At 31.9% G+C, this 27,643-nt stretch overlaps 1 protein-coding gene across 16 annotated transcripts in view; it reads right to left on the bottom strand.

Annotated features, from left to right (window-relative positions):
- LOC127719355 (rap1 GTPase-activating protein 1-like) overlaps positions 1-27,643 on the bottom strand; it is a 145,316-nt gene that overhangs the window by 21,543 nt on the left and 96,130 nt on the right. For 12 of the 16 annotated variants that reach the window (XM_052225428.1, XM_052225436.1, XM_052225434.1 and 9 more), the window contains 2 exons: positions 2,230-2,314; positions 1,598-1,684 (listed from right to left, as the gene is read on the bottom strand). In XM_052225428.1, the coding sequence (XP_052081388.1) occupies positions 1,598-1,684; positions 2,230-2,314 (172 nt within the window). Of the gene's footprint in view, positions 1-1,597; positions 1,685-2,229; positions 2,315-5,595; positions 5,766-10,536; positions 10,910-20,533; positions 20,940-25,218; positions 25,283-27,643 lie in introns of those variants that run through there. The other 4 variants (XM_052225444.1, XM_052225440.1, XM_052225439.1 and 1 more) reach the window with 4 other exon arrangements.

The raw sequence follows: 27,643 nt of genomic DNA, 5'->3' as shown, positions 1-27,643 counted from the left end.
AATATTTGAATATAACTTTTTTTTGGCAAAGCTTATTATATAATTAAGCCTATATACTATTGGAGAACAATGGTCGAGGCGGCTATTTGCACATCAATGAAAATAGAGGTTAAACAAAAGTTGTAATCTAGGAGATTTTGGAATAGATTATATAAAACCTCCAGAAGGGTAATTCAATAAAACAAAACATACTTCTCTTTTAAATTCTTAAGCTCCAGAAAAAACTTTTTTTGTATATCCCCCTTGACACATTCTAAAATCCATTTTAAATTTTTGAATTTAGTAAATGTTAAACTATTTGTATAGATAAGCAAATAAGACAATAAACTTTTTTTCTTTGAGAAATAAACTAGAATCCCTGAGACTTACCCTATTTTTAGATGCAGTAATCATTTTTGATTTTGTCCATTTAAGAGTTATATGAATGTACATGTTTATGTGATACATTGACTAATCATGCACGTCACTGATCTGGTGACATTTTTCATCCTAGATCTACACTTTACTATAGTAACATTACATAGTGTGAACTTGGGTTACCTAATCTCGACACTTTAAACTGACCATGGACACAGAAGATGTGTAAAAATTATTCTATGATCTAAACTTCTCCCTCTTAATGCACCAGTATCAAATTTAACTATTATATCTTTTTCTTATCATCATTACAGTAAAAACAAACCAATAGAAATTGAAAAAATAACTTTCATTAAAAAAATTTAAAAGTCTAGATGCTGATCTAATATTATTCATGTACATGTATTTCTGACATTTTTATGTGTAAAAACTGTCACCTAAACCTGCAAAAGCTAACATAACTATGCCATAAACTTTAATAACCAGTCAATTAATAAATCAATAATTTATATTATTTCATATTTATGTTCTAAAACAAACCATATATTGATATTTTGATTTAAAAATTTATAAATAATAATAGGATTAATTTATTCATAGGAAATGAATGAACATTTGATAATTCAAGGCCAGAAAACCTCCCCCAACCTAAATAATGTCACATTATTGTAAGACAGTCATGCATGTGAAAATTTCACATTGAATTAAAGATTTTTATTTTACTATATTGATGTCGGTTTTTTTTAAACGAAAAAAATAAAAATAAAATAAAGATGATAATGTAACATGAACTAATAGAAAAAAACGAAAAAATGAATTTCATAGCAAACATGAGAAATAAGAAAAAAAGAATGAAATTGACTGTTCCAAGACTGAGAAAAATAAGCTGAGAGAAGTCCCTTGCAAGATCCCCCATACAAATTATGTTGTCTTTAATCCTGTAAACTGCAGAAAACTGAAGAAAATTTAACAAGGATGAAGAGAACTACTGCAATTTAACTTCAGTCCAAGGGTTACGAACTCAAAATTGTGTTTTAATCATATGGTACATTTTACCTACATTTTGGAAAATTCAGCAGTTTTTGAGAGATTCTTGCAAAGAAGCCAAACTTAAGTTGAATAAATCCCTTCCATACAATTGCACAATGTGTAAATATATATATTTCATTATAAAGTTAATTATTTCCATTCAAAGATGCTCAAAATGCAACATGCTAATGTGACAGGGGAGGTAACTCACCTTTATTAAATTGGGCATGTCACATCGTTGATCATCAATTCTGCCCTTTTCTTGAATCTGTATCAGCATCTCAAATAAGGCTTGAGTCTGTATAAAAAAATACCAAGGTTCTACACTGTCATGTTTATAATACAAATACAGATATAATTTATACATGTATATATAAATGTATTGGGTAGATATGTAGATGTCTCAGGAGAATAGCTAAAAAAAAAAATCAGACTTAAAATAAAGAGAGCTTACTCAAACACTCAAGTGACGTTTTTGCAAATGAAAAGTTGAAAGATCTGTGATACAAAGTGACTTGGTTGTATATAACTGCATCACATTGTCAGTAGTAAGGAGCCTCAAGGGTCAAGTGGTCAAGGTAAGTCATAAACAGTGATAACTAGCCTGTCACCTATGAGGTTGTGAACTCAAACCTAGCTCCTGTCAAGGTTCGTTCTACTCCGATCTTAATAGATTAGGACTGCCATTTGTCCTGCCTAAGGTTTGGGATCTCTTCAGGTTCTCTATTAAATTCCTCCACCAATAAAAAACTTAAAAGCCATGATATAGTCAAGAGTGCTTGTAGTGGCCTTAAACACCATCAAACAATCAGTTGTCATTAACGATAAATTGTATAGCATTACCTTGTCATCTGTTTCTGGACTGAGTGTCGGCTTTGCGATAGGGACATGAGCTTCACAGTACAACTGGCCGTCCATATTTTGCTTCCTGAAAAAAAAATACAGTATTTATCTTCAAGAAAATTTAAACTTAATTAAAAAAAAAACCCAAAATTTTAAAGTACATACAGTTTTGTCCTTAAATAAAATGTTGATATTTCTAATAGATGATTATGACTAAAAGACTAGCAGACACTATAGATTGTATAGGTCTCTTTGATTTGGCACATTTTTCAATTTAATTTCACAATCTAATCATAAGCATTTTTGTACTGTATGTCGTCTGATTCATGTCAATATAGATCAATTTTAAATCTCTTCTTTACCAGATCAAGTTTTGGAAAACGTGTATTACAAGTATTCATATTTAGAATAATCTAACATAAATCCCCAATAATCTCAAGTAGTTTGTCCAATTATAGATAGATGAGATAATATCTGATTTAGAAATGTACTTCAATATATTATACATATTTAACTGCATACAAACCTACTTAAATATGATAAGGAGTCAATTTTATACAAACAAATGTCTGATTATTTGTTCATATCTATTTACAAGGTTATTGCATACAATATCTTACACTATCCCCACCCATTTGTATAAAATTATCATGAGTATTTGGCTGTATATAATGCTGAGTCTGAGCAACAGCTAATGCTGGTTCTTTTTTGCCTTAATTTTGTGTAATTCTTTTCAGAATGTTTTTCATTGGCACTGTTTTGTTTCTCTGACCACCTGAAAGTTTAAGGAAGCTGTTAATACACACTAAGGAAAAAGATAAAAAAAAGGCATATTTTTAGTTTGCTTCAAAGACAATTCAGTGATTATGAAATCATAAACTGGTAAAAAAAACTACAGTAGTAAAATTGTCCATAATGTCTGAGAGAAGCTGCTTTTACCCTATCCCCAGGTATATATTGATAAAAAGCAGGTAACTAAGTCACACATATAGCTTATCAAATTTCTAGTGGTGACATTCCATTATAGGTGATTTCTATTGTTAACAAATATTGTTTAACATCAACTTAATGTGCTAATTATATAAAATTCTTGCATCTTTCAAATAACAGTTTCAATATCAAGAAACAACAATAGTAGTAAGAACTTGTAGGTCATAGGGAGACTGACAAAATCATGGCAAAAATAAATGGAGAATGTGTCCATGGGACACAGATGATGCCCTGCTTGCATATAACATTATAAAGGGGCATAACTCGAGAACAGTAAAAGTGACGCCACCCAAATTCGAAACTTGATCTGTGTTAAGCATTGTGTATAAGTTTCATAACATTTGGTTGAGGCAAACTAAAGTTAGAGAACGGAAACCAATTATGGGATGCATGTAAGGAGGAACGTACGGACGGACAAGGGTAACACTTAATGCCCCCTCCGGTGACGGTGGGGGCATAAAAACCAAAGAACATCAGGGAATCCACAAAGCAGTTTAACCCCCCACTATTCATCAAGTCTGAGCTTCACAAACCCATCAAAAAACCTTGAATGATCAATGAAATCCCGTCTTCTTTGTTAAGGACAATCATGGTGTTTTGTTTTTCTAGATGAAAATCGATATTTTACACAAATAATAAGTTGCATCATTTCTATGTAAAATACCTTATACATCAGGTGACTATATGGCCACAGCAACGCTTTATTGTTTGTGGTTGTCTTTGACCACAACGCCGTTTTGTTTGGGGTTTTCTAATATGCTTCAGATGATCACAGAACAGTCAGAGCTCCAGAATTTCACTTTTTATCAAGTATGATTTCTGAACATAAAAATTGACCACAAACAAAACCCCAAAACACCTGGGATCTAAATACAGACCTAACTAAATATGAAAAGTTATAAACCTCACACTCCTATGTGTAACTCTATAATAATGATGACAGTCGTGTCATCTTCCAGCCATAAAATATATGGCCTAGTAAATAAACAAAATTCCTTGTTGTCAGGTACCGTCTTACATGATAAACACCATGCTATTACTTCCTTGTGTAGACGAAACACCATACATAAATCTCTTATATAATCATGTCAATACAAACAAGAATGTTACTATGTTTCTTTTCAAAACTTCTCAATTTTCTACTGGCAATAGATTTTTCCTGAAAAATGATCCTTGCTTCCTTATGAAGTCTCACTCTTCAATAGATTTCTTAATACTAGGGGTGAAAAAAAATCAATTCGGAAAATTCTGTTTTTCATTCCAAGATTTTACAGATAATGCCCACAGTTTCCTGGTCTTCAGGATATATCACACCTACACTGAATGGGTTTATCAGGTTAGCAGAGTGGTTAATCGTGCAACAGATGTGATATAAATAATTCTCACGGGAACAATTAATAAATCATCATAAATTTCTTTTAATTTACAAATATTTGACCAAATTCATACAAATTATCAGATTTCAGAGTAAAAAGTCTAGGACTGTTATATTTACAAATGAAAGGGCCACTTTTGAAAAGTCAGTTGTTAAAATTCCACTCATGGAATCACCATACCTGGTCCAGTTCCCTGAATTTTGAATTTAAAAAATTAAAGGTCCAACTGAATATGAATTAAAAGGTCAGGGACCTAAAGATTAACATCCATTAATTTTAACCTCTGATTTTATTTATTAACAATTATTTTGAATAGTTTAACAATGGAGATAATTTCCCTTTTCAAATTATACAGTACCTGACTCAGGAAATCTGACACAGTAAGCCTTATGAACTGATCTACAGGAGTACTCCACAATAGCACAGCTATTTCCTCTACAGGAGTACTCCACAATAGCACAGCTATTTCCTCTACAGGAGTACTCCACAATAGCATAACTATTTCCTCTACAGGAGTACTCCACAATAGCATGGCTATTTCCTCTACAGGAGTACTCCACAATAGCACGGCTATTTCCTCTACAGGAGTACTCCACAATAGCACGGCTACTTCCTCTACAGGAGTACTCCACAATAGCACAGCTATTTCCTCTACAGGAGTACTCCACAATAGCACAGCTATTTCCTCTACAGGAGTACTCCACAATAGCACAGCTATTTCTACTACAGGAGTACTCCACGTAAGCAGACCACAATAAGTACATTAATTTTTACTAATACCTAGCTTTATATAGTTTTTCTTCCATCCTAATTTAATTTTTTAATTTTTAAAACATCAACACTTAAACAACACTTTTTTAACTGACATTGTACAGAATTTCATATTATTTAAAATTATAAAATTGAAAGAATGTTTGTCTTTCACTCTAAGGAAATTATTTCTAAATTTTTTTTTAGAAAATGAATTTAAAATAATCTATATAATATACTTATATCTTACTTTCTCTGTTTCATTATGGTATATCAATCAACCGTCGTTTATTGTATCCTTCACAACTTTCCAAGTTCAAATGGTCTCACTTTTTACAAATTTCAAATCATATCCTTTTTTATAATTATTTAACAGCTTGACTAATAATCATCCTATTGTTTTAAAATTTCCAAATCTTGTGATCTACTATAAAATGTTTTAACAGACACCACCCAAATTACTTGTACATAAAAACACTATCTATATAAGTAGGCGGTACTTAAAATTCACATTAAATTTAGAATGTAGAAACTGTTTGTCATTATCTGCCGGCAGTATATCTGTTAACAGATTTTAGTTTACTTTTTCGATTTCTTGCTGTATCCTTTACAATCAGAAGAGACTTAGCTCCGAGGTATTATAAAGTCACCTGAGCATTTGACAATAAACCGTCAATGTCCTTTACAATGTTGTCACACAAACAGAAAAGTTTATCCTAAGTGTTTATCAGACACAGATCAACTTATACCTATCTATATGACTTGCAAAATGACCTTTAGTGGATAAAATCAAAGCTTTAGACATACTGACCATGACAGGGCTTTTAGTGGATAAAATCAAACCTTGTGACTTTCTGACCATGACAGGGCTGTTAGTGGACAAACCTTGAGACATTCTGACCGTGCAATCTTTGATATCAAACTTTAGAATTAGGTATTAAACAGAATGTAAACATTCAACTGAAACATAAATGAAATAAATAGAGAATGTGTCCATGGGACACAGATGATGCCCCCACTTGCATATAATGGTATAAAGGGACATAACTAGAGAACTGTAAAAGTGACGCCACCCAAATTTGAACTTGATCCGTGTTTTGTGGTAAAAAGCATTGTGTATAAGTTTCATAACATTTGGTTAAGGCAAACTAATGTAAAGGGAGCAGAAATGAAAAATTCAGCATTTTTTCCATATATGAAGGGGCATAACTCCAGAACCGTAAAAGTGGCACCACCCAAATACAAGCTTGATCTGAGTTTTGTGGTAATAAACATTGTGGATAAGTTTCATAACATTTGGTTGAGACCAATTAAAGTTAAAAGATCGGAAACCAATTTCGGCACGGACGGATGCACAGATATAGAGACAAGGGTAAACCTTAATACCCCCTCGGCTACGACAGGGACATGAAAACATGGTGTGGGGTAAATGTCACTGAGACAGCAACTCAACAACACAAATAACCAAACACATCTATACATGTGTACATGTATGTACATCTTTAGAATTTATAAATTAAAATAAATATTGGGTATATTTCGATAATACAGCAAACCAAAAAACCCAATAAAATCAAAAAGACATTTACAGTATAAAATAAAAAGATGTGGTTTATATGATTGAATAAGGGACAATCATCCAGAGTCCAAATGACATAAATTTAAGAAATTATAGATCACCATACTGCCTTAAACAATTAGGTAAAAAAAAGGCCTGACAAAACCCACTACCACATAAATAAAGTCTGCTATAAAAGGCCTGACAAAACCCACTACCACATAAATAAAGTCTGCTATAAAAGGCCTGACAAAACCCACTACCACATAAATAAAGTCTGCTATAAAAGGCCTGACAAACCATACAATCAAAAAAAACTACAGCCTGAATAAACGAAAAACAAATATGACAAACATCAACCAAAGACAAGCACTAAATTACAGGCTCTGCTGACTTGGTTAGACATTATAACATGGCATAACAATGAACTGTAATAATCAGGTCAATTATTTTTTTAAACTTTTTTTATTTACCACTTTCTTATAATCCTCTCAAGAATGTTTACCAACAAAAAATAAAACCTTTGAAATTTGATTAAAATATTAACTTCAAACAGTTGTATTTTTTATTTCGTAAAAACAAAACATTTTTCTAAATTTTTTGGTATTGTGTATTGTAACTAGTCGTCTGGGAAAAATGCGACAAAAATTTCTTTCATATTAATAACCTGACTTGACAGCCTCTTGACCTTAACATCATGTTAGTAGCCATGTGAAAAATGTGACATGACTAAAACCACAAATTTTCACTTTTTGTCATTTGAACAGAAAATTTTCTTTAACAACTGTCAGCGGAAATAAAAATTTTGGATGTCAGCGGAAATTTGAAAGTTTGGTTTTATTTGTCATTGACAATCAGACTACATGAAAGTTGTGACCCCTGTAATTATTTTTATGTAAATTTTTCTTCATTCTAATTTATGTCTAGTATCTAAGACTGACTTACAGACTAAATAATAACCTTTGTCATTTTTTTTTCTTCATGAAAACGATTTTATAAGAACATGATATGATATGTCATGCCAGTATATATAAGTTCATCAAATCGACATCTTATTGTTTTATATCAAAAATAAACAGAGATCTTAGTTTAAAAAATTCAATTCTATTAAAAACTTCATGAAAAAGATATCACAAAACTATTTTCCAATCTATTCATTTCAGAGTGACGCTGAATTTTTTCCAGAAATCGTCCTTGGGATTTCATAGAATTTTTTTCAAGAAATCGACCTTGGGATTTTATAGAATTTTTTCAAAGAAATCATTCTAGTATTTATAATCTCGCATGTTTCCTTTTTTCCTTTCTTTTTATAAATGTTGCTTTGATGTCATTGACCATTAAAAATAATCTGCATGTATCTTAAAATGTCTATCACCTCTTGGACATTCGTTGTGTAAATATCTTTTTTGTGTTCTTCCAAAATCAAGAATTAATGACAATGAAATACATATTATGCAAAATTTACAATTCTTTCCTCATTAATTTTACCCTTTAATTATAAATTCCAAGTGCGACACCACAGGTGTGTTACAGGTAATCTTTTGTTTCACTTTGATTAATATAGCCATGTGACAGGGTTACGGTCATATCCATAATTCTACAATAATTCAGGTCCAACACTCAAGTTAATGTCACATGGTTACGGTCATATCCATAATTCTACGACAATTCAGGTCCAACACTCAAGTTAATTTCACAGTTTACAAGCAAATTATCAAAACCACGCAGCCATATATTCTTGCTTTTATATTCAACAGTGCAAACTTTTTAATTCAGCTCATCCAAAAAAACATTTGTAACAGCTGTGTAGGTGAACCATATTTATTTAAAGTTAATTTTGGTTCAATCTCATGAATTCTATAATGGCAAACAATTTCTTCCCTGTGTTTACAATCCCAAATATATGAAGAAAATGTGTTGGTTAATGAAGATATTCATTACTGGGTAAGTTTATAAATAGCTTCCCAAGTTTTATCCTTTAAATTTACTGAAAATTTGTCTCTTTAATGTAAAAAAAATTTAGTGTAGCAACATTCTCTATGTAGTATCTGGTTGATGCGAATCCCAGATTTTGAAAAAGGGGGCCCTCAATCTAGGCAATGTTAGGAGAGGGACATGTAAAAAGTCTAAGCATTAACCATTTACATTGTGTATATAGTATATAGTATCATAAGCCCCCCCCCCCCCCCCCCCCATCTGTAAAAGTATTTAACTTAACCAATGAAATGAATCTATTTCCCTAGAACCCGTCTCTGACTTTCTGGTGTTGCCAAATATAAGAATTTAAGTGCATCATGGAAACATCCTTGAAAACATTTGTTTAAAACGTTATAAATATGTAGGTATATTACACATCTACCATGTTTCTATGTTACAAACAAACAGGATGGCATTTTATATATTTTATATGTTAACAGTTTTCGAAAAAAATGTTAAAATGTACTTTAGATTATTTTTAGAAGTTAATTTAAATGTCTTCAAACTTTCCACAAAAGCCTTCAATGAAAATGTAATATTAATGACGATAGAATGCATTAAAGTATGATTGATTTATTGTTGCCTGGCTAATGTCCAGTCGCAAATATTTCATACATATTCAGGACAACATTAAAGTACTTAAAACTTTATTTCAAGCCTTCTGCTTACATGGGACATCTGTTGGGCAAGAATCTTTGAATAGTTTTTTTAATCCTTTTCTTTGCTTCATTTAGGGCATATATGATCACACTGCTGGATATTGGCAAAACATGATAATTGTAGAAGTGAAAGGTTATTTCTATTATCTTTTTCAAAACTACACAAATCTAACTGTCAACAATCAGGTATGGGAGATAACTCCAGTAACAGTTATTTTTCCATTATAAAATTAGGAAACTGTATACATAGCTTACTAAATCATTACCTACCATCACTCCATTTAAAAATATGATGACAACTTATCATCCACCAGAGACCAAATGACATTTAAAATATGAAGATGTGGTATAATTTCCAACCAGAAGGCAGATCTACGCAACTATAGGTTATTGTACTGCCTTCAACAATCAAACCATATAGTCAGATATAAAAGCCCCCCCCCCCCCCCCCCACCCCCAACATAACAAAATTTGAAGCAATTCAAAAGAGAAACTGTTTGTAAAGATATGTTTTGCTGCATAAAACCACCAAAATAATTCATATCAGAAAATAAATAGAAGATGCATAAAAGGATTGTATGAAATATCATTGAAATTTGGACAAATTTTTCAGAGGAAATGTGGAAACACCAGGTGTCTTAAACCTTTTTTTTTATAGATATGGCAAAATCTATGTTTTGTTATTGTTAACCCAGAAAATCATTTGGATAAAAAAGAATTTGGAGGTATACTTTAAAATGTCCTAAAAGGTTGTGGGAAAGTTTCAATGAAATCCAGTCAATGGCATTTTAAGGAGCAGACTAATACAGATTAAGGATTCTGATCAATGAGAATTAATAAAAGTACAGACCAATGGACGGTAAGAGTTCCATATGGCACCCGCACCATACTAAAAGTACACAATAATATATTACAGTTTATTCCGTGGAGGTGCCATATGGAACTCTTTCTGTGTGATATACAACTCCTTTGGTCAGATGGTATAGTGTTCACTTACCCCTTGTTTTTGTTAATTGTATTTAGTAATGCTACCAAATTCTTCCATCTAAAACTAGATCTCCCTTTTTGTTTGGTAAATATCCTTTTGTTTTCCATCTTATTAACATCCATTTCACACTAAAGGTATATATCCTTTTCACTGAGATAAAATCTACTTTTAAATTTCATTCAATTAAAGAAAATTGTAAACTTTTCTAGACACTGTTTTTTAAATTTCATAAATTTTTAATTCACAATCCCTTTTTACTATCATAAAATGTTTAACACTTGATTTTTTACACGAGTAATATCCTAACTAAAAGAAATCATGCACATTTAACTTTTTTTTTATTTGAATGCCGCTATACATCCGGTGATAAGGTGTGCTTTCATTTGACGATTAAATTATCAGTCATACCTTTATGCAAATAAAACTTGGTTGACAGACAATCCATTCATAATAAATGTGACTTAAATACAAGGCCTAACAATGGGGACTAGGTCTTATAATAATAAAGTCTATTTTGAGTGGATTAAGTCATTTTCAGAAGGAAGTGACAATAGTCACACTTTTTACGATATTTGACCTTTATTTCCTGAAGATATTTTTATAAGACAACGTAATCTAGCTGTACAAAGGTGTGATTATTTTGACCTTCCAGGTGTAACAAATAAGAGAATTAATTCATTTTTTTTTTTTAAATATATGTAATTGTTTGTACATGCCTCAAGTTAAATCATCATTAGAAATGAAGAATTAAACATTACTCGTCTAGAGCCTCAGGTTATCTTATACACATGCATTTATCAGTACAAATGTATAAGTAATTATTTTTTGTATATTAGTACAGTGAACCTATAGTAGCTCCCCCAATAATCTATCTTTTCATTCAAGGAAAAAATAAATCCATATCTATTTTCCCTATTTTTACAAAAATACAATTCTGATTTTAATATTGCTAAAACTGTTAATTTTATCATTTGAAAACAACTTTAAGTTATGGAAAGAGTATGTCTACAGATATGGTCGCTTTAGGAATTTAATTTAGAATCAAGACTGTTTTAACGCTCAAAACCTGTGAATCCAAATGTATGTAAAATCAAGCCATCATTGTATTACCTCAACAAGTCAGGAATCTTAGACTTCAAAACCTGTAAAATTCAGAAAATTATTCTTCTATGATACAAAAGTACAAAAAATATACATTTTGCAGACTCAAAGCCTGAGATTATACTACTTCTACAGGGGGGAGGGGGGGGGGGGGGGTCTTTAATGACCTTGACTCCCCATGAGGGTCTTGCACAGTCGGTAAAGCCCAGATCCTGGGAAATTCATTGGTTTTACTGGGTAAATTACATTATCAGACCTCCACCTAAGTTTTAAATTCTTGTTTATAAAGATAATCTGGATGGTAAGCCATTAAATTGTAATTTTAATAAATGTTTTCACTTTTTTATTATCTACCGTGTACCCTTAGGATTTCATAAAACCATTAACTGCCATCAGTGACCTTTTATACAAATTCTGATAAAAGTAACAAACAGTTTCTAATTTCTTCCTTAGAGGCAAAAAAATTACAAATCTTATGGAATATCATCTGATTCAGGACCGATTAGCATTTGTCATTTAAAATCTGATGTTTCCCGGTAATATATATTTCTAGAACTTACAGTACTATATGAAAATTTCTAATTAAATTTTATTGTCATATGTAACAATTAAAGTCAATAACTTACATCATACATCCTAGTTATTAATGCCCTCTTTACTACTAAAATTAAATCTGAAACAAATTTACACTGTTTTGATGGAAAGATAATGGCCATTAGGGCAATGTAAGCCTCAAGATTCCCATCTTATTAAATATTTTCAATACTACAAGGTATAACCAATGTGTTATGTAAATATTCTGATAATCTTTTATGATTTGTATTTATGCATAGCAGATCTCAATGGTAATCTATATTTATAAAAATTTAAAAAAATATTTATTGATATTTTCCATTATTTAACAAATAATAAAATGTAACAAATCCGATTTAACCCCCTTTGATTTTTATTGATTGATATTTTTTTAAAATTAAATGTGTATATATTTTGTCCTTTTGAATAAATACATTTTGAAAGTCAGCTAACTTTCTATAGAAAAGTATCTATTTTTACAAGTATTTAAAACGTAATATATATGACTTCAATATAAAGATATAATCTTATTAGTAGTAAACCCAGGTATAATATTAATATTTTCTCAGGGTAAATTCCTGACACTTGAGGACAGCTATAGAAAAAAATTTACCAATTTAAAATTCTTTTGTCAAATAGATAACAGCTTTAATTAAATCTTAAAGACTTTTTGTATAAAGAACAACTACAAATGAATCATAAATTTCCAATTCATTCACGAAATAGACCACAGTTCTTATTAATATTCTTTTCCAAAATGTATTAACTGTTCAAATGTCTATTTACATGCAAAGCTTATTTTGGTTCCCTAAATGACATTTTACATTATCCTATCTTGTAAGGCAGAGATCATACTAGGCAAATAAATTCCCTAACTTTGAATTCCTTTCACCTTTTCTTGGGCCAGGGTTTCACTAAAAAAAATTACGACTTATTCTTAAAAATTGGCTGTAGGTATACTGAATTTTTCATGACTTGTTGTAAAATGAAGGTCTCAAAGGTTGAATAGCTGACATCAGTAGCAGATATTTCAGCTTCAAAGGCTGTAGCAATCATGAGCAAAACTAAAATAGTAAATAGCACATGGCGTCACGTTTAAATCCATAATGCCATGTATAAAAAGAATTGTGCTTACAGTTGTAACAGGCAGATAAGATGGACCAAAACTTTGTCTTAAGAATGTATACAAATATGTATTTATAGTATAGTATTTTTGAATTTTTTCATAATCCCGAGCACGCCATTAATTTTTCCCATATGTCAGTTGGCGAATAAAAAATGCCAAACTGTCAATTTAATTTTTTAACTAATCTCAAAAACTTTGAGTACACATTTCTTACAGAGCAGGCCCAATAGCTCAATAACTCTTTGGAGTGTTATATCTGTATTATGTAATGTTTACTCTTATCTCCACAGGAGCTGGAGTTATAATATATTATCAACCAACCAAGTTTTACATGGAGTATGTATATAACTGATTAATTCAGTGTACCATTGCTAACTGAGGTTACATCGATTGACACATTTCTTAAATGAACCTTTAAAACTAGATTTCTTGAACAGGAAGATTTTCCCCTCTTACAACTAGATTCCATGGGAATGATAACCTACATTTCGTACAGATTGATAACAAAAGTATTATACAGATATAAGGAATCAATAAGACCCAATTAAGTATCAGATTTATATTGTTTATACAATTATCCCATGATTTGTCCGATTACCATATAAATATACATAATCATCAATGAAGGATCGTAAATGTCCGTCTGTTCACACGATTTATATATAAACGTGACAAGCTTTGACATTCCACTGTATTAATTGTAATCCCCATTCTCAGGATACAACTTGGTTTTTAAGACTTACAGTACATGTACGCGTAGGACATTTACTCTTGTTATCAAAATGATATAATTCATACTATCATTGCTCTAACAAATTATTGAAAATCTCATGAACGTAAAACTTAAAAAGTTAATATATCAAGATTTATCAAAGCTTTTTTGATAAAGAGAAAAATGTTCATACATTGGACTCATTTTTATTAGTGAGAAACTTAAATATTTGTTGATTTCATGGGTATAGGTTCACCATAAATTTATGCAGTCAACAAAATACATGTAGGAGGGTGTGGATGGGGGTTTACAGAATAGAGAATAATGGGCAAAAAATATAAAGAATAGAGAATTGAGGTGCTAAAATATAAAGAATAGAAAATGACGGGCAAAAAGTATACAAAATAGAGAAAAATGGCCTAAAAAATTAAAGATTAAAGAAATAAAGGACCCCTCTACCAGACCCTCATGTAGGACTTGCTAAATTGAACCAAATCATTTAAAAGCAGGAGGAAAAAAGTCTTTAATTCTATATTTCATCTGACACTCAAAAGCAAGAGGAAGCTTACGTAATCAATTGTTTTTTCCTTTATTTACATTAATCTTTGCAAAAAAAATCAACATAATACCTTAAGAAATATCATTTCCAAATGTCACAAATCACACTTTACCCACACAGAAGCTGGAAATTCTGAGTTAAAATGTCACAGATTACAGCGAAAATATCATATACACCCATCTATACTTCATTCAGAAGATTTCAATAGAAAACAAAATGTCAAGATTAACATGCTCATAAAAACTTTTTTTTCACTTTCTATTTCAAAAGATAAAATTATATTTTCCCACAATTTAATCTGACACATTACAAAAATCCATTGATAAACCTTAGTATTATGCCATTCACAAATATGATAAATATTTTAAACGTTTTCCCTAAGTATACAATCCACAATGAATTCATAATAGTTCCATTATATTCAGTATTTTTCTAATTTTGTATGCAAAGTACTTGTACTGTGAATACTGTCAAACTATGCATTTTATGAATTCCATAACTTATGTATAACTGGGAGGGACAGCACTTTTAACATATAAAAGGATGTGGTATGATTGCCAATGAGACAACTATCCACCAGAGACCACAGGATGTCTGACTCCTGACTTGTGACAGCATATAAAGAATGTGGCGAGAACGCTCAATAAGTTTGTTGCAGATTATGCTATACATGTAGTTGTATCTCTGATAAATATATTTGGCCTTTCTGCAATGAATCTCTGGCAAAATTTGAGTGTTTTTAGACAAGCAGTTAATTTTTTTTTTTTTTTGCAATTTCTAGTTCTATCAGAAGTTTACACTTTACTAAGAAATGAGACTAAATGTGCTGCCTGGATAGTGAGTAATGGGGAAGCCCTTGTGATAGGCTTGACTATGTGCTGCCTGGATAGTGAGTAATGGGGAAGCCCTTGTGATAGACTTGACTATGTGCTGCCTGGATAGTGAGAAATGGGGAAGCCCTTGTGATAGGCTTGACTATGTGCTGCCTGGATAGTGAGTAATGGGGAAGCCCGTGTGATAGACTTGACTATGTGCTGCCTGGATAGTGAGTAATGGGGAAGCCCTTGTGATAGGCTTGACTATGTGCTGCCAGCTGGATAGTGAGTAAAGGGGAAGCCCTTGTGATAGGCTTGACTATGTGCTGCCTGGATAGTGAGTAATGGGGAAGCCTTTGTGATAGGCTTGACTATGTGCTGCCTGGATAGTGAGTAATGGGGAAGCCCTTGTGATAGACTTGACTATGTGCTGCCTGGATAGTGAGTAATGGGGAAGCCCTTGTGATAGACTTGACTATGTGTTGCCTGGATAGTGAGTAAAGGGGAAGCCCTCGTGATAGGCTTATGCATGCAGCCTGGATAGTGAGTAATTGGGAAGCCCTTGTGATAGGCTTGACTATGTGCTGCCTGGATAGTGAGTAAAGGGGAAGCCCTCCTGATAGGCTTATGCATGCAGCCTGGATAGTGAGTAATTGGGAAGCCCTTGTGATTGCCTTGACTATGTGCTGCCTGGATAATGAGTAATGGGGAAGCCCTTGTGATAGGCTTGACTATGTGCTGCCTGGATAATGAGTAATGGGGAAGCCCTTGTGATAGGTTTGACTATGTGCTGCCTGGATAGTGAGTAATGGGGAAGCCCTTGTGATAGGCTTGACTATGTGCTGCCTGGATAGTGAGTAATGGGGAAGCCCTTGTGATAGGTTTGACTATGTGCTGCCTGGATAGTGAGTAATGGGGAAGCCCTCGTGATAGGCTTGACTATGTGCTGCCTGGATAGTGAGTAATGGGGAAGCCCTTGTGATAGGCTTGACTATGTGCTGCCTGGATAGTGAGTAAAGGGGAAGCCCTTGTGATAGGCTTATGCATGCAGCCTGGATAGTGAGTAATGGGGAAGCCCTTGTGATATGCTTGTGAAAGCAGCATGAGGTGTGAATGAAAGTTAAAAAAAATATCCTCTTTGTGTATGATGTAATTGTCTTATATAATTATGTACTGTGGATTCTGTATTAATCATGTGATACCAATTTTCGTTGATTTCGTGGGTACAAGTGAACCACAAATTTAAAAGTTCAACAAAGTACAAATTTTCTAAAGGCTTGAATCCAGTCACTTTGGCCAAACCACTATATCAAATATTCACAAACAATTTTCCTCAATCCAGGAAAATTGGTACCCACCAAAATAAATTTATCCACAGTATAGGCAAAATATAAAAAGAAAACTATTATGTTTACAGTAAGGACAGAAGGTAACTTAATCAATTCTGGTCTGATATAATACCACAACAGGAAAACATCCTGGCTTTCATAAGATAGTGGAAAGAGATACATGAAAAAGACGGTAGTTTCCATTATAAAACATCTTTCAGCCAAACACAAAGATGGTGTTATTTACATGTGACTTTGTGGTATTTAGGTGTTTCACGATTAACAAGTCCTGGGTGACCACTATAATTTAAACAGGACATCCGAGTGACAAATTTCTGACATATTTATAACTTTACAATTGTTTTAAGAACTATTCTTTACCTTAACATTAATCATTGACAACAAATTGTATAATATATTTGACTTTTTGAATATCTTTAAAAGGAAACTAATTTTTTACGTTTTTACACTTTTTCCTGAAAAATCATTATACAAATTGCTTATATCATTTAATGAAGATGTAAATGTAGTTCATCAAAAGATTAATTTACAATATATTACCTGGACCAGGTATATCAAATGTAATGAAAGGAAAATATTAATTGTAGCTAACCAAAGTTTATGGGGAGTCAAGTTTCTCTTTCAACCCCTCAAGGCAAAACCAATACTGTATATGTATATATATAGTCAGCTATAAAAGGCACTGACATAACAAATAAAAACCAAAACCCATTAAAAGTACAGTTTATTTCTTTGCAGGGGTTGAAATTCACAACGGGTGGCAATCCCAACTTTAATCTATTTGTCATTCAGTATTAAACAATCTTTATTTTTTTCTTAAGATTTAAATTTTTGATAGTTTTCTGCTTAAAACATATTTTTTCCAAGTCTTCAAATATTAGGAAAACATCAAATTCTCCAATCTATAAATTGAAATTAGATCTCTGCACTCCCTAACTTTTCATGTTTGGATGCTGTGTTGGAGAAGTGAGCAAGTGTGTAGTTCTAATTCCCTTGAGATTTGTTAATTACTTTGGGGTGTTTCTCTTCAAGCTCATGTAGAACTGAGTGAAAACATCATTAGAAAAATATCTCTCATCTTTTAAGTTTTCAATTAACTCAAGATCGTGACATGATCAGGAGTAGCCTCCCTTTTCTGTAAAAACAGGATTGGTCCTAAGATCTCTGAAGATAAATATCTTGAAATGTACATTAGAACCAAGCTTATCTCCAAGATATATCTCCATTGAAACTGAATAAAGCAAAACTTCAAAAGTTTAAACATGTAGATACAAGTACATGTATCAATAAACATTTAATTATTACACTAATACACAGCCCCTAGCTTTGTTTGTTTCCTGTCCTAGATACATAATTCAATATATGTGGTTAGACTCACGCATAGAAATTGCTCCTATGTTTAACATAAGAGCAAATTTTGGTAATTGATAACTGGACCAAATTGTTCATATCATTCAAATGTTAATGTGCATGTAATACATCCCGAGAATAATTTACATATTATATATTAATTTACATATTATCTATCAATTTACATATTATATATTAAATCTATCAAATGCAATGGAATGGAAATTAATTATGCATAACCAAAGTTTGGGGGAGTCAAGTTTCCCTCAACCCCTCAAAATAAATTTGATCTTGGAACAAGAAAATAAATAGCAAATAAAGAAAAAAAAGTTCTCTTTTCCTAATATTTGCATTTATTAACGGACCACAATCGCAGATAAACCTCACTAATCAAACCACAAAGCAAATAAACAAACAAGCTAAACAAAGTGTGAAGCTTTTATTACCTGGTTGTGTTACCTGTCTATAAAATAATTATCTCATTCAAAGTACCCTATAAATCCTAGCAGGGGTTAAAAATCACAAACTGTGGGGTCCCTACATCAATATATTTGTTACTATAGTACTGATATTATACAGGTTACTAAGTAGAAGAAATTGAATCACACTTATTACTCACGTCAGAGTCTGTTTAAACGTAAAAGTAAGAATGAATGTTACCTAATCTAACATCGGACTCAGACATCTTTTATACTGAGTTTTACAGTGCGTATTGCTGTGTGTTTGTTTATTCCATATGATGACATTGGCTAGAGGTAAAGGGGGAGGGCTGAGATCTCACAAAGCATGTTTCAACCCCGCCATATTTATGCACCTGTCATAATTCAGGAACCACTAGCCTTTGTTAGTCTTGTGTGTTTTTAATTTTAATTCATTTTTATGTATTGGAGTTTAGTGTGGTGTCCATTTCACTGAAATAGTATACATTATTTTTTAGGGACCAGCTGAAGCTCGACTCGGGTGCAAGATTTTCTTGCTGACTTGCAGACCCATTCAGGTGGCCTTGGGCTGTTTTCTGCTCTTTGGTCAGGTTGATGTCTCTTTGACAGATTCCCGTTTCCATTTTCAATTCTATCTTAGTCTGTACTGTTTCAAATTATTCAAAAATCTTTATGTGCACTTGTAGAACATTAGCTCCATGTAAATTTTCACCTTAGAATGTTAACTCTCATATGACAAAGATAAAATTCACACCCATCATACTGAAATGTCTACACCTAAAATAGGACACAGTTGACGATAAAATATTGTATAGCCTAAAATAGATTGTTTTTCAACATACTTTATTAAAGAAAAGCATAAATTAAAAAAAAAAATTGCATAATAACATCTTACATGCACTTTTAAAAAAAGACATCAACATTTATATTGTTAGAAAAATAAATTTGTTCTCTACAATGCTACTAGGCGGACAGGTCTGATGGAGCAGGATTCATAAATAGGTTGGAACCAATCATCCAAATGGATTAATATAATGGATTTGGGGTATTAAAGACCAAATGGAATATAAATTTACAGTGCAAAAAAAAAAAAAAAATTGCAACTTTCTAGGTACTCAACTTAAAAAAAAAAACCCAAAATAAATAAATAACATTTTTGCAGGCTCTAGTCCAGATTGCTCTAAGGTCCAATGGCTGTTTTGCCAGACAAGCTGGGGCCGTGCTTGGACTATGCAGGCTCCTGAATGTGACAGTCACATTATTGTAAAATTGAGAATGGAAATGGGGAATGTGTCAAAGAGACAACAACCCGACCATAGAGCAGCTAACTGTGTAGTTTATTTATTCAAACTGAACCCTCTAAGTAACCTATACTCCAAGGATTACTTATCAACCTTGTTAGGAGCCACATGTCAATTGTAAATACATCACTGCATTGATAGCTTGTCAGTCTCTCTAATGTTTAACAACTTCATGAATGATGAAAAATTTTGTCCTGCCTTTTTATTTTTCCCTCTATTCGGTCCTGCCTTTTTATTTTTCACTCTATTCGGTCCTGCCTTTTTTTTTAAAGTTTATCCTGACTTTTTTATTTAACTATATTGTCATCCTGCATTTTTTTTTTTTGGAAATAATCTCATCCTGCCTTTTTTTTTACTGAAAACTCCTGTCCTGCCTATTTTTTCAAATTTCATCCTAGCCCCCCCCCCCCCCATAAAAATCAAATGGTAGCTCCCTTAACAACTTCATATAAAAGGTGTGTTTGACTCTTTTATCTTTATATCTCTACACTTGAAAGTGTTATACTATTATTGACCTCTCAAGGTCAACATATAAGATTCTATAAAAGTAGATGCAGGGTATATATTCAATGAGACAAGAACCCAAACAATCAAAGTAACATTTGGGTGTGTTTGACTCCATCTTTTATGGTTTACTATACATCATTACTTAAATATTTAAGGTGTGTTTGATTCCTTACCTTTTAGGGTTCACTCCATTCATTAGACTTCTACACTTGGAAGATAAGTGAGCTGGTAGTCCCATCTTTATACTGTTATACATAGTTCTATCGTGTGATTAACAAATCCAAGAATCAGACGTTTAATTAATTCCGTACAATTTGTACCATATATATTTATGAATATTAAAAGAATATTAAAATCATCTGAGCTATTTTCCACTTCAGGATATACAACTGTTTCATCAAAAATATTGATTTTATGTAAAATTCTCGAATAAAACAAAGAGTCAAATCACACACTGCTGTTGTTGAAGCTATAATGTACAGATACTGATATTAATATCCACTAAAACATACAAATCTTCCTGATTTATGTAAGGGTCTAAGATTTGAATGTTACTTGATGCAAAATTGCTGCATAGACAAATTGGAAAATTCATAAAATGTAACAAGATCCAGAGAAATTCAATACAGACAAATCTCTTTACATCACAACATTTATGGCAAATATCTGATTAGTCTGTGGAATGAAATATTTGCCCATTCACTGGTTAGACTATATGTCTTCCAACACTGAGGACAGCCATTTCTTATTACACAACAATAAAAAATATGGTAATCCAATCTATTAAAACAATGTTAGAATGTAACCTGAAAACTTGATGGGGGAAACTTATAAGGAATATTGGTCTAGTTTTACAAAATGTTTGCCGTGTCTTATAATTCATGTATGAAACTATATAGTCAACAGTTACGAGGAGAACGCCTAGATATCTATTCTCTTTATGTTCAAAACATGTACATCAGTATAAGATCTAATTACTTTAAGTATCCATTCATTCATTTTTGGTCAATTGTTTTTTTTTTCCTTCAATATTCCATTTCAAAAATATTTTCCACGGTCATCAAATGTAGCGATTATTTTCCTCCAGCTGTCAGACAATAATACATTTATTAAATTTTGATTGTTTTTATATGTCCCAGATGTTACACCACATATAAGGTATAAATTCCCTGGCTTCAGGTTAAACAATGACATGTACCATATCCATAGCACAAAATAGACAAAACTGTAGAAAATGTATTCACGCAGTTTCTTTTGTTCTAATAAAATATCTCGTTTCTCATGAAAAAAGATTTTAAATTCAGATTGCATCTAAAGTCTTCAATAACACGTCTAATGATTCTCAAACCATATCATGCAATTATGATATCAAATCCACTGTTTTTATTTTCTTCTTTGCATTTTAAACTCGTAAAACTACATATTTCTCAAAGTAAACAATAAGTATTAGAATTCTATAGTGCACAAGTCTTTAAAAGTGTGAAATCCAATCCTGTTGTGAACAGACGGAGTAATTAAAGGGTTATATATACAATGACATTTACATAGATTTCACAGATAATTCAAAGTTACAATATAAGACTTCTGACATTTCACTTTCCTCAAATTTTTCTGAACAGAAGCATAATTTATTTCAAAATCATTATTTTTTTCAATATATTTTTCTGCTCTGTTGTTTAAAGTAATTCCATATTTATCTTGCGTCTAATTCCAATGATTACTTGCTATCAAATCATGCTATTCTTAAAATCCTGTCTTCCATCCATCAAAAAACTATTGTCTAATAAAATCTTGCCGTTATCCATCAAATTCTTCAAAATATCTTTCAAGTTTAAAAAATTCAAAGGATTTGTCACCAAACCACTTATCAATATACCACGTTTTTTTTAAGACATTGATCAAGTTGCTGATTTGTTAAATATTTACACAGGTCACAAATTACACAGAACATATCTGACTTTGATGGTCATGGTTCATTGATTTTGTAATCAGTAATGTCTCACAGATCATTGACCATGAAATTGATGAGGTAATCAAATTATAAACAGGTATTTTGCAGGTAAATAATTAACCTAATACATAGATAATTGTTTCTTTTGTATTTATATTTATATAAAAAGCCAATGATAAGACATTAAGTACATATGATATCTATTATATATATTCATTCAGAAATTTAAGATTTGCAACTTGTTTATTATTATACCCTGGGATCATTGCTGACTGCACAACAGTAGACCTACTGACATAAAGAGGAAGCCAGGATGCCAGGCTACTTTACAAAACAAAGATTACAAGTGAAAACAAGCCTCATCAGTATCCTTTGTAAACAAGCACAGATTTATGGCATGCAGGCACAACTGTTCAAACCACCAAAATGATAATGCATATGCTTCATTAAGAGCTTGTTCCCTCTCAAAAACAGCATTTTATTCAAAACTTTCTTTAGTTTAAGGTTTTGTATTATATATTCATAACTCAGCTATTGCCCTGTCCAGAGCCAAAGAATTTAGAGGAGGGTTGAACCTCAATAGCCACATCATGCCAGGTGGGGGATACAGGATTTAGGGGGGAGGAGGGGGGGGGGGGGGGGGGGGGTGTTGAGAACGAGGAATTTAAGAGTATCTTATTTTTGCACAAATTGGCTGTAATTTTGCTTTTGTGATTCTTTTTTTAGGGGGCATGTGCAATGTGCGACCCATTAATGTCAATCCACACCTGGAAACATTCAAAAGAAACCGTTACAAAATCCATATATTCATAATTTGCTTTCTTTTCACTACATGCCATCATTATATCACCCCCCCCCCCCCCCCCCCAAAAAAAAAAAAAACAAAAACAACAACAACAAAAAAGAAAGAAAGAAAAAAAAAATGCTACTATAAGAAATTGTAATTCATCTAGGATCAAGTATGCTGCATAAATAAAGTATGAATCCCAAAATTGTACATTAACTTTAATCTACACTGAGTTAAGGGACCTTGGATTTAATCAGATAGATATATGTTTATTTACTTTGGGGACAAATATTGTATATAAATTACTTATTTGATTATGATAAGCTTAATCTTAAATTCAATTGTAAATACTAAAGTTTGATAACAAAGTTTGGAAATATAAAAACGAGTGAGTGTAACAAAACTTCCAATCAGGACTAGCACAATCATGTAATGTTAGGTCAAAATGACAAGGATCACATCAAAGAATAACTTGACCCTGAAGTAGAAATCATTTGACTTTTTCATGTAGTTCAATGTGTAGTAATCTTACACCAGTTTATGTTAACATTACTAATAAACATCTAAGATTTAACATGAAGAAAAGATACACAAGGTTAACTTAACCCTTCTACAATGTTGAAGACACCGCCATAGAATGTGTGTCACCATCTTCTTCTTCTGCTGCTATAGGACATCCACCCTATTTGCAGGGTCACTGAATTAAACATATATGTTCATATTTCTGTGTATTGGCTTGAGTGTCCTTTAAGCACCTGCCCTTGGTGACTCCTGCATATGAACAACAATACTATTTGTTCATATGCATCAGCCACGAGGAAGGACTTGACTCAAAAGCTTTTTTTATAATGGATGTGATGCTGCTTCTGGTGCATGATCAATAAACACTAACATACTGGTTTATGTGACTACATGTATTATTAACTCAATTTATATTTCAGGTTTTTTTTCAGTTGTATTTCTTTTAATTTTTTTTTATTTCTTAATTTTCTTGTGTATTGTCTATTGCAATTGTGTGATATAAAACAAAATCAATGTACTGACTATGCCTATAATGGGTCCTCTATTGGAAATAAAATTTATCTTATCTTATCTTATATTTGTTTATGTTTTTAAAATAAATTACCTTGTTAAAATTTAGTTATTTAGTCACCATGTTATTTAACTTTTGTGTAGATTCTAGACTGTAGAAGGAACTAAGCTACTGAGGGGTCTCATAGATTTTCTACACAAAAAAAAAAGGTTTTCTCATTCAAAACCCTATTTTTGACTTTTATTAAAGTAGTATGAAATAAACAAAATATTTCCCTTTCTAAAAACCTAAATAATATGAATATGGAAACTAATGTCAATATGTAGTTTATTCAACATAATTGTGATTGAGTTACTTCCCTTGATACTGTTTTCCCACCAGACATTTATATATCCACACTAATTACATTGTCAATCAGATTCATATTTTCCTTATAAAACAGATAAACAAAAATCCATTGGAAGTGTGAATGAATAGGGACTCATTAATTGGAATATCTACTGATGTGTGTGGAGGAGGAAAATATTGACAGAAAGGTTTCTGGGTCAATCTTCTTGTCTGTGTTCTGACAGACTTCTCAAATTATTATACAACCCATATAACCTGTTCTTGCAGTAAAGATAATGTGTGCATACAGGCAGAAAATGAGACCTTCAATCCAACAAAATTAAGCTCATAATGGCCCTGTAAACAAATGTCATAAACGGTATCTTTTTTCAAGATTTTTGCAAATTTCTTTAAAATACAAATATATCAGGAAGAATTTGAAAATTCATGAAAATTAAGTGCTGATAAATATCTGCAAAAGATCACCTTGAACCAACTTTATAAAATAACTTAACAAATAAGTAATGCCTCCTGGACTGAGATGCAGCACATCCATGTATTGCCTTGACTACAGGGCAAACAACAGGTGAGACATTCACAACATTTGGTATCCCACAAATAAGAATGAATTCACAACTTACTTCTTACTTTCCTCAATAGTGTAAAAATACACTGTAATGAAGAATAATTAATTTTCTGCCATTAAAAACTGTATCATTGAAGAATAATTAATTTTTTGCCATTAAAAACTGTACTTTACCTTCATATGTACACTGCCAACTGTATATTACAGAGTTTATGACAAAAGCTTTGACCTTACAGCACATAATAATATAACCGATTTAAAGGTAAGATAGCAAAGAAAAAACTTTTTTTTATAAAAAATACAAAAATACTGTAATTGTACTCTTCATAACAAAGAGCTAAATAAAATTCAGGAAGAATTATAAGCCAAACATAATAATTTTTTAAAGTAATGGGTCAACATTTAAGTTCTATTCTAAGATTCCTGTTTTCATGGACTAGATTATAGACAGGAACAATTTCGTAAAAGACAAAAGAACAAGGAAAAAGATGAATGTGGAAAAACCAAAATAAAATCTGGAAGACAGGAAGAATTTGTGGGAAAAGGAGAATATGATAAAACTAAGATAGAATCAGGAAGACATGTTGATAATCAATCTATGTATATTGCCTATTCATTTATACCTCTATTTGCTCTATGAGATAAACTATTGACTTTTTACACTACCCACTCTCAAAACATTGCCTTGTTAGGTCCTGCCTTCTTTAAAATCCTGGATCCACGTACTGTACTGGGTTTTGAACAGCCAATGTGTAATATTAGCAAGCGACTATCTTATAGATACTTTAAGTTCTCCAATAAGACAGCAACCAAACGAGAGATATGGGGTAATAATGCATCACATTTAATGGGATTTCCAATTTTATTGTTTCTTTGTTTTTCTAAGTATCCTTGGAATTTCATTGTTAAGTATAAAATCCTATAAGTGAGGGGGTGGACAGGGGGGTACCCTTCTCCCACCTTCCACCCCTCTATCTCCCACCTTCCACTTTTAGAATCTTTTTTTCTCTCCCACCTATTTTTTGTCTCCCACCTCCCGGCCCCACCTCCCTCAAAAGCTGTCCACCCCCTCATAGGTAACTTTCTTCAGGTTGTTTTGAAATATGCTCAGAAATATGATCTTTTTTTAACATAACTTAGTTGATTAAGAAGGAGGAAGATTTAAATTGTAGATAGATTTAGTTTCAGCTGTCACATGATTACCACAAACCACAAAACATTATTCCATTACAGCTCTTCTATAAAAGCATGCAAAGCAAACCTTTGATCAACTTGCTTGCTATTTTTGCTTGGATGTTTGCAAACAATAGGTAGGCGGAGTTTCAGTCTGTTTTGTATATACTGGAATTTGATTAGACAATAAAAATTGACATGCAATGAAGTTTGAATGTTTATTGTCCAATCAAATTCCAGTATATAGTTTTTTTTCCAAGTTTTTATTAAATCAGGAAAATCAATACAAAGTATAATGATGTCTTCCCCCACATTAACATGATATTACATCAGATAAATAAATATATATTATGTATGACAAAATATCAACTCAAGGTTAAATGAATAAAATTACAAAGATTCAAAGCATAATTGTATGTAATGGCATATATAGTAAACAGACTGAAACAGACTGCCTACCTTTTGTTTACAAACATCCAAACAAACATAGCAAGCAAGTTGATCAAAGGTTTGCTTTGCATGCTTTTATAGAAGAGCTGTAATTATCAAGCAATGGAACAATATTCAAACAACACATCAATATTTAAATACCCACTGAGTTATCTCCCCTTTAAAGTCAACTTCTTTAAAAAAAAAGAAAAACACTCTCTGTACATGTAAGGAGTTGAATCAATCTTGAATCAGTCTAAATTAAAACGCATGTACGGCAGCAAAATTACACATGCAATTTATTACAAATGGATGACCAACATTGCAAAACTATGCAAACAGCAGTATCAAAAATTGAACTTGTAATTCAAGTAGAACAAAAACTTTGGTCCATTATTTTTTTGTAAGCATGAGTATCAACATATTAATTTGATAAAATATTTCTATTTATACACAGTGTTTACAATTTCACTGGTAATTAAGTCAGATCGATTGCATTTTTACTTGTGAGTTAACACAGTGGTTCAGATAGGCAGATAGAGATAGTTAGGATTGAACCTAATGTGAAAGCTAACTGGTTTTATCTAAATCAATTAAAATTTAAATAAAATGCTAGTGTGAACGGGGTCTCAGAAGAGTGGAGGAAACTTGTCCTTGCCCTATGTGCCATAAGGCATAGCAAGGACTAAGTAAGTAAGTAAGTAAGTGAACGGGGTCTAAGAATGACCCAGAAAATTGCTTGAATCTGTGAGGCTCTGATGGACAATCCTTCAACCATGAGCAAAATCCATACTAAGTAACCTATAAAAGGCCCCCTACATGTCCTACATGACAAATGGAATTTAACCAGCCACCTGATTTCATGTCGTTCCATAAACACATAATACTTAAAGTATATCATACTATAAAACAGTGATAAACTCAGAAACTCAAAAAGTTTACAGATGTTACAATGGCTATCAAAAAGCCTATCATAGTTCAAAAACACACTGAAGTC

The sequence above is a fragment of the Mytilus californianus genome, unplaced genomic scaffold, assembly GCF_021869535.1.
Source record: "Mytilus californianus isolate M0D057914Y unplaced genomic scaffold, xbMytCali1.0.p SCAF_11, whole genome shotgun sequence".
NCBI classification, from domain to species: Eukaryota; Metazoa; Mollusca; class Bivalvia; order Mytilida; family Mytilidae; genus Mytilus; species Mytilus californianus.
Note: the sequence above shows the minus strand (reverse complement) of the source record. Positions and strands in the feature narration are given on the sequence as shown.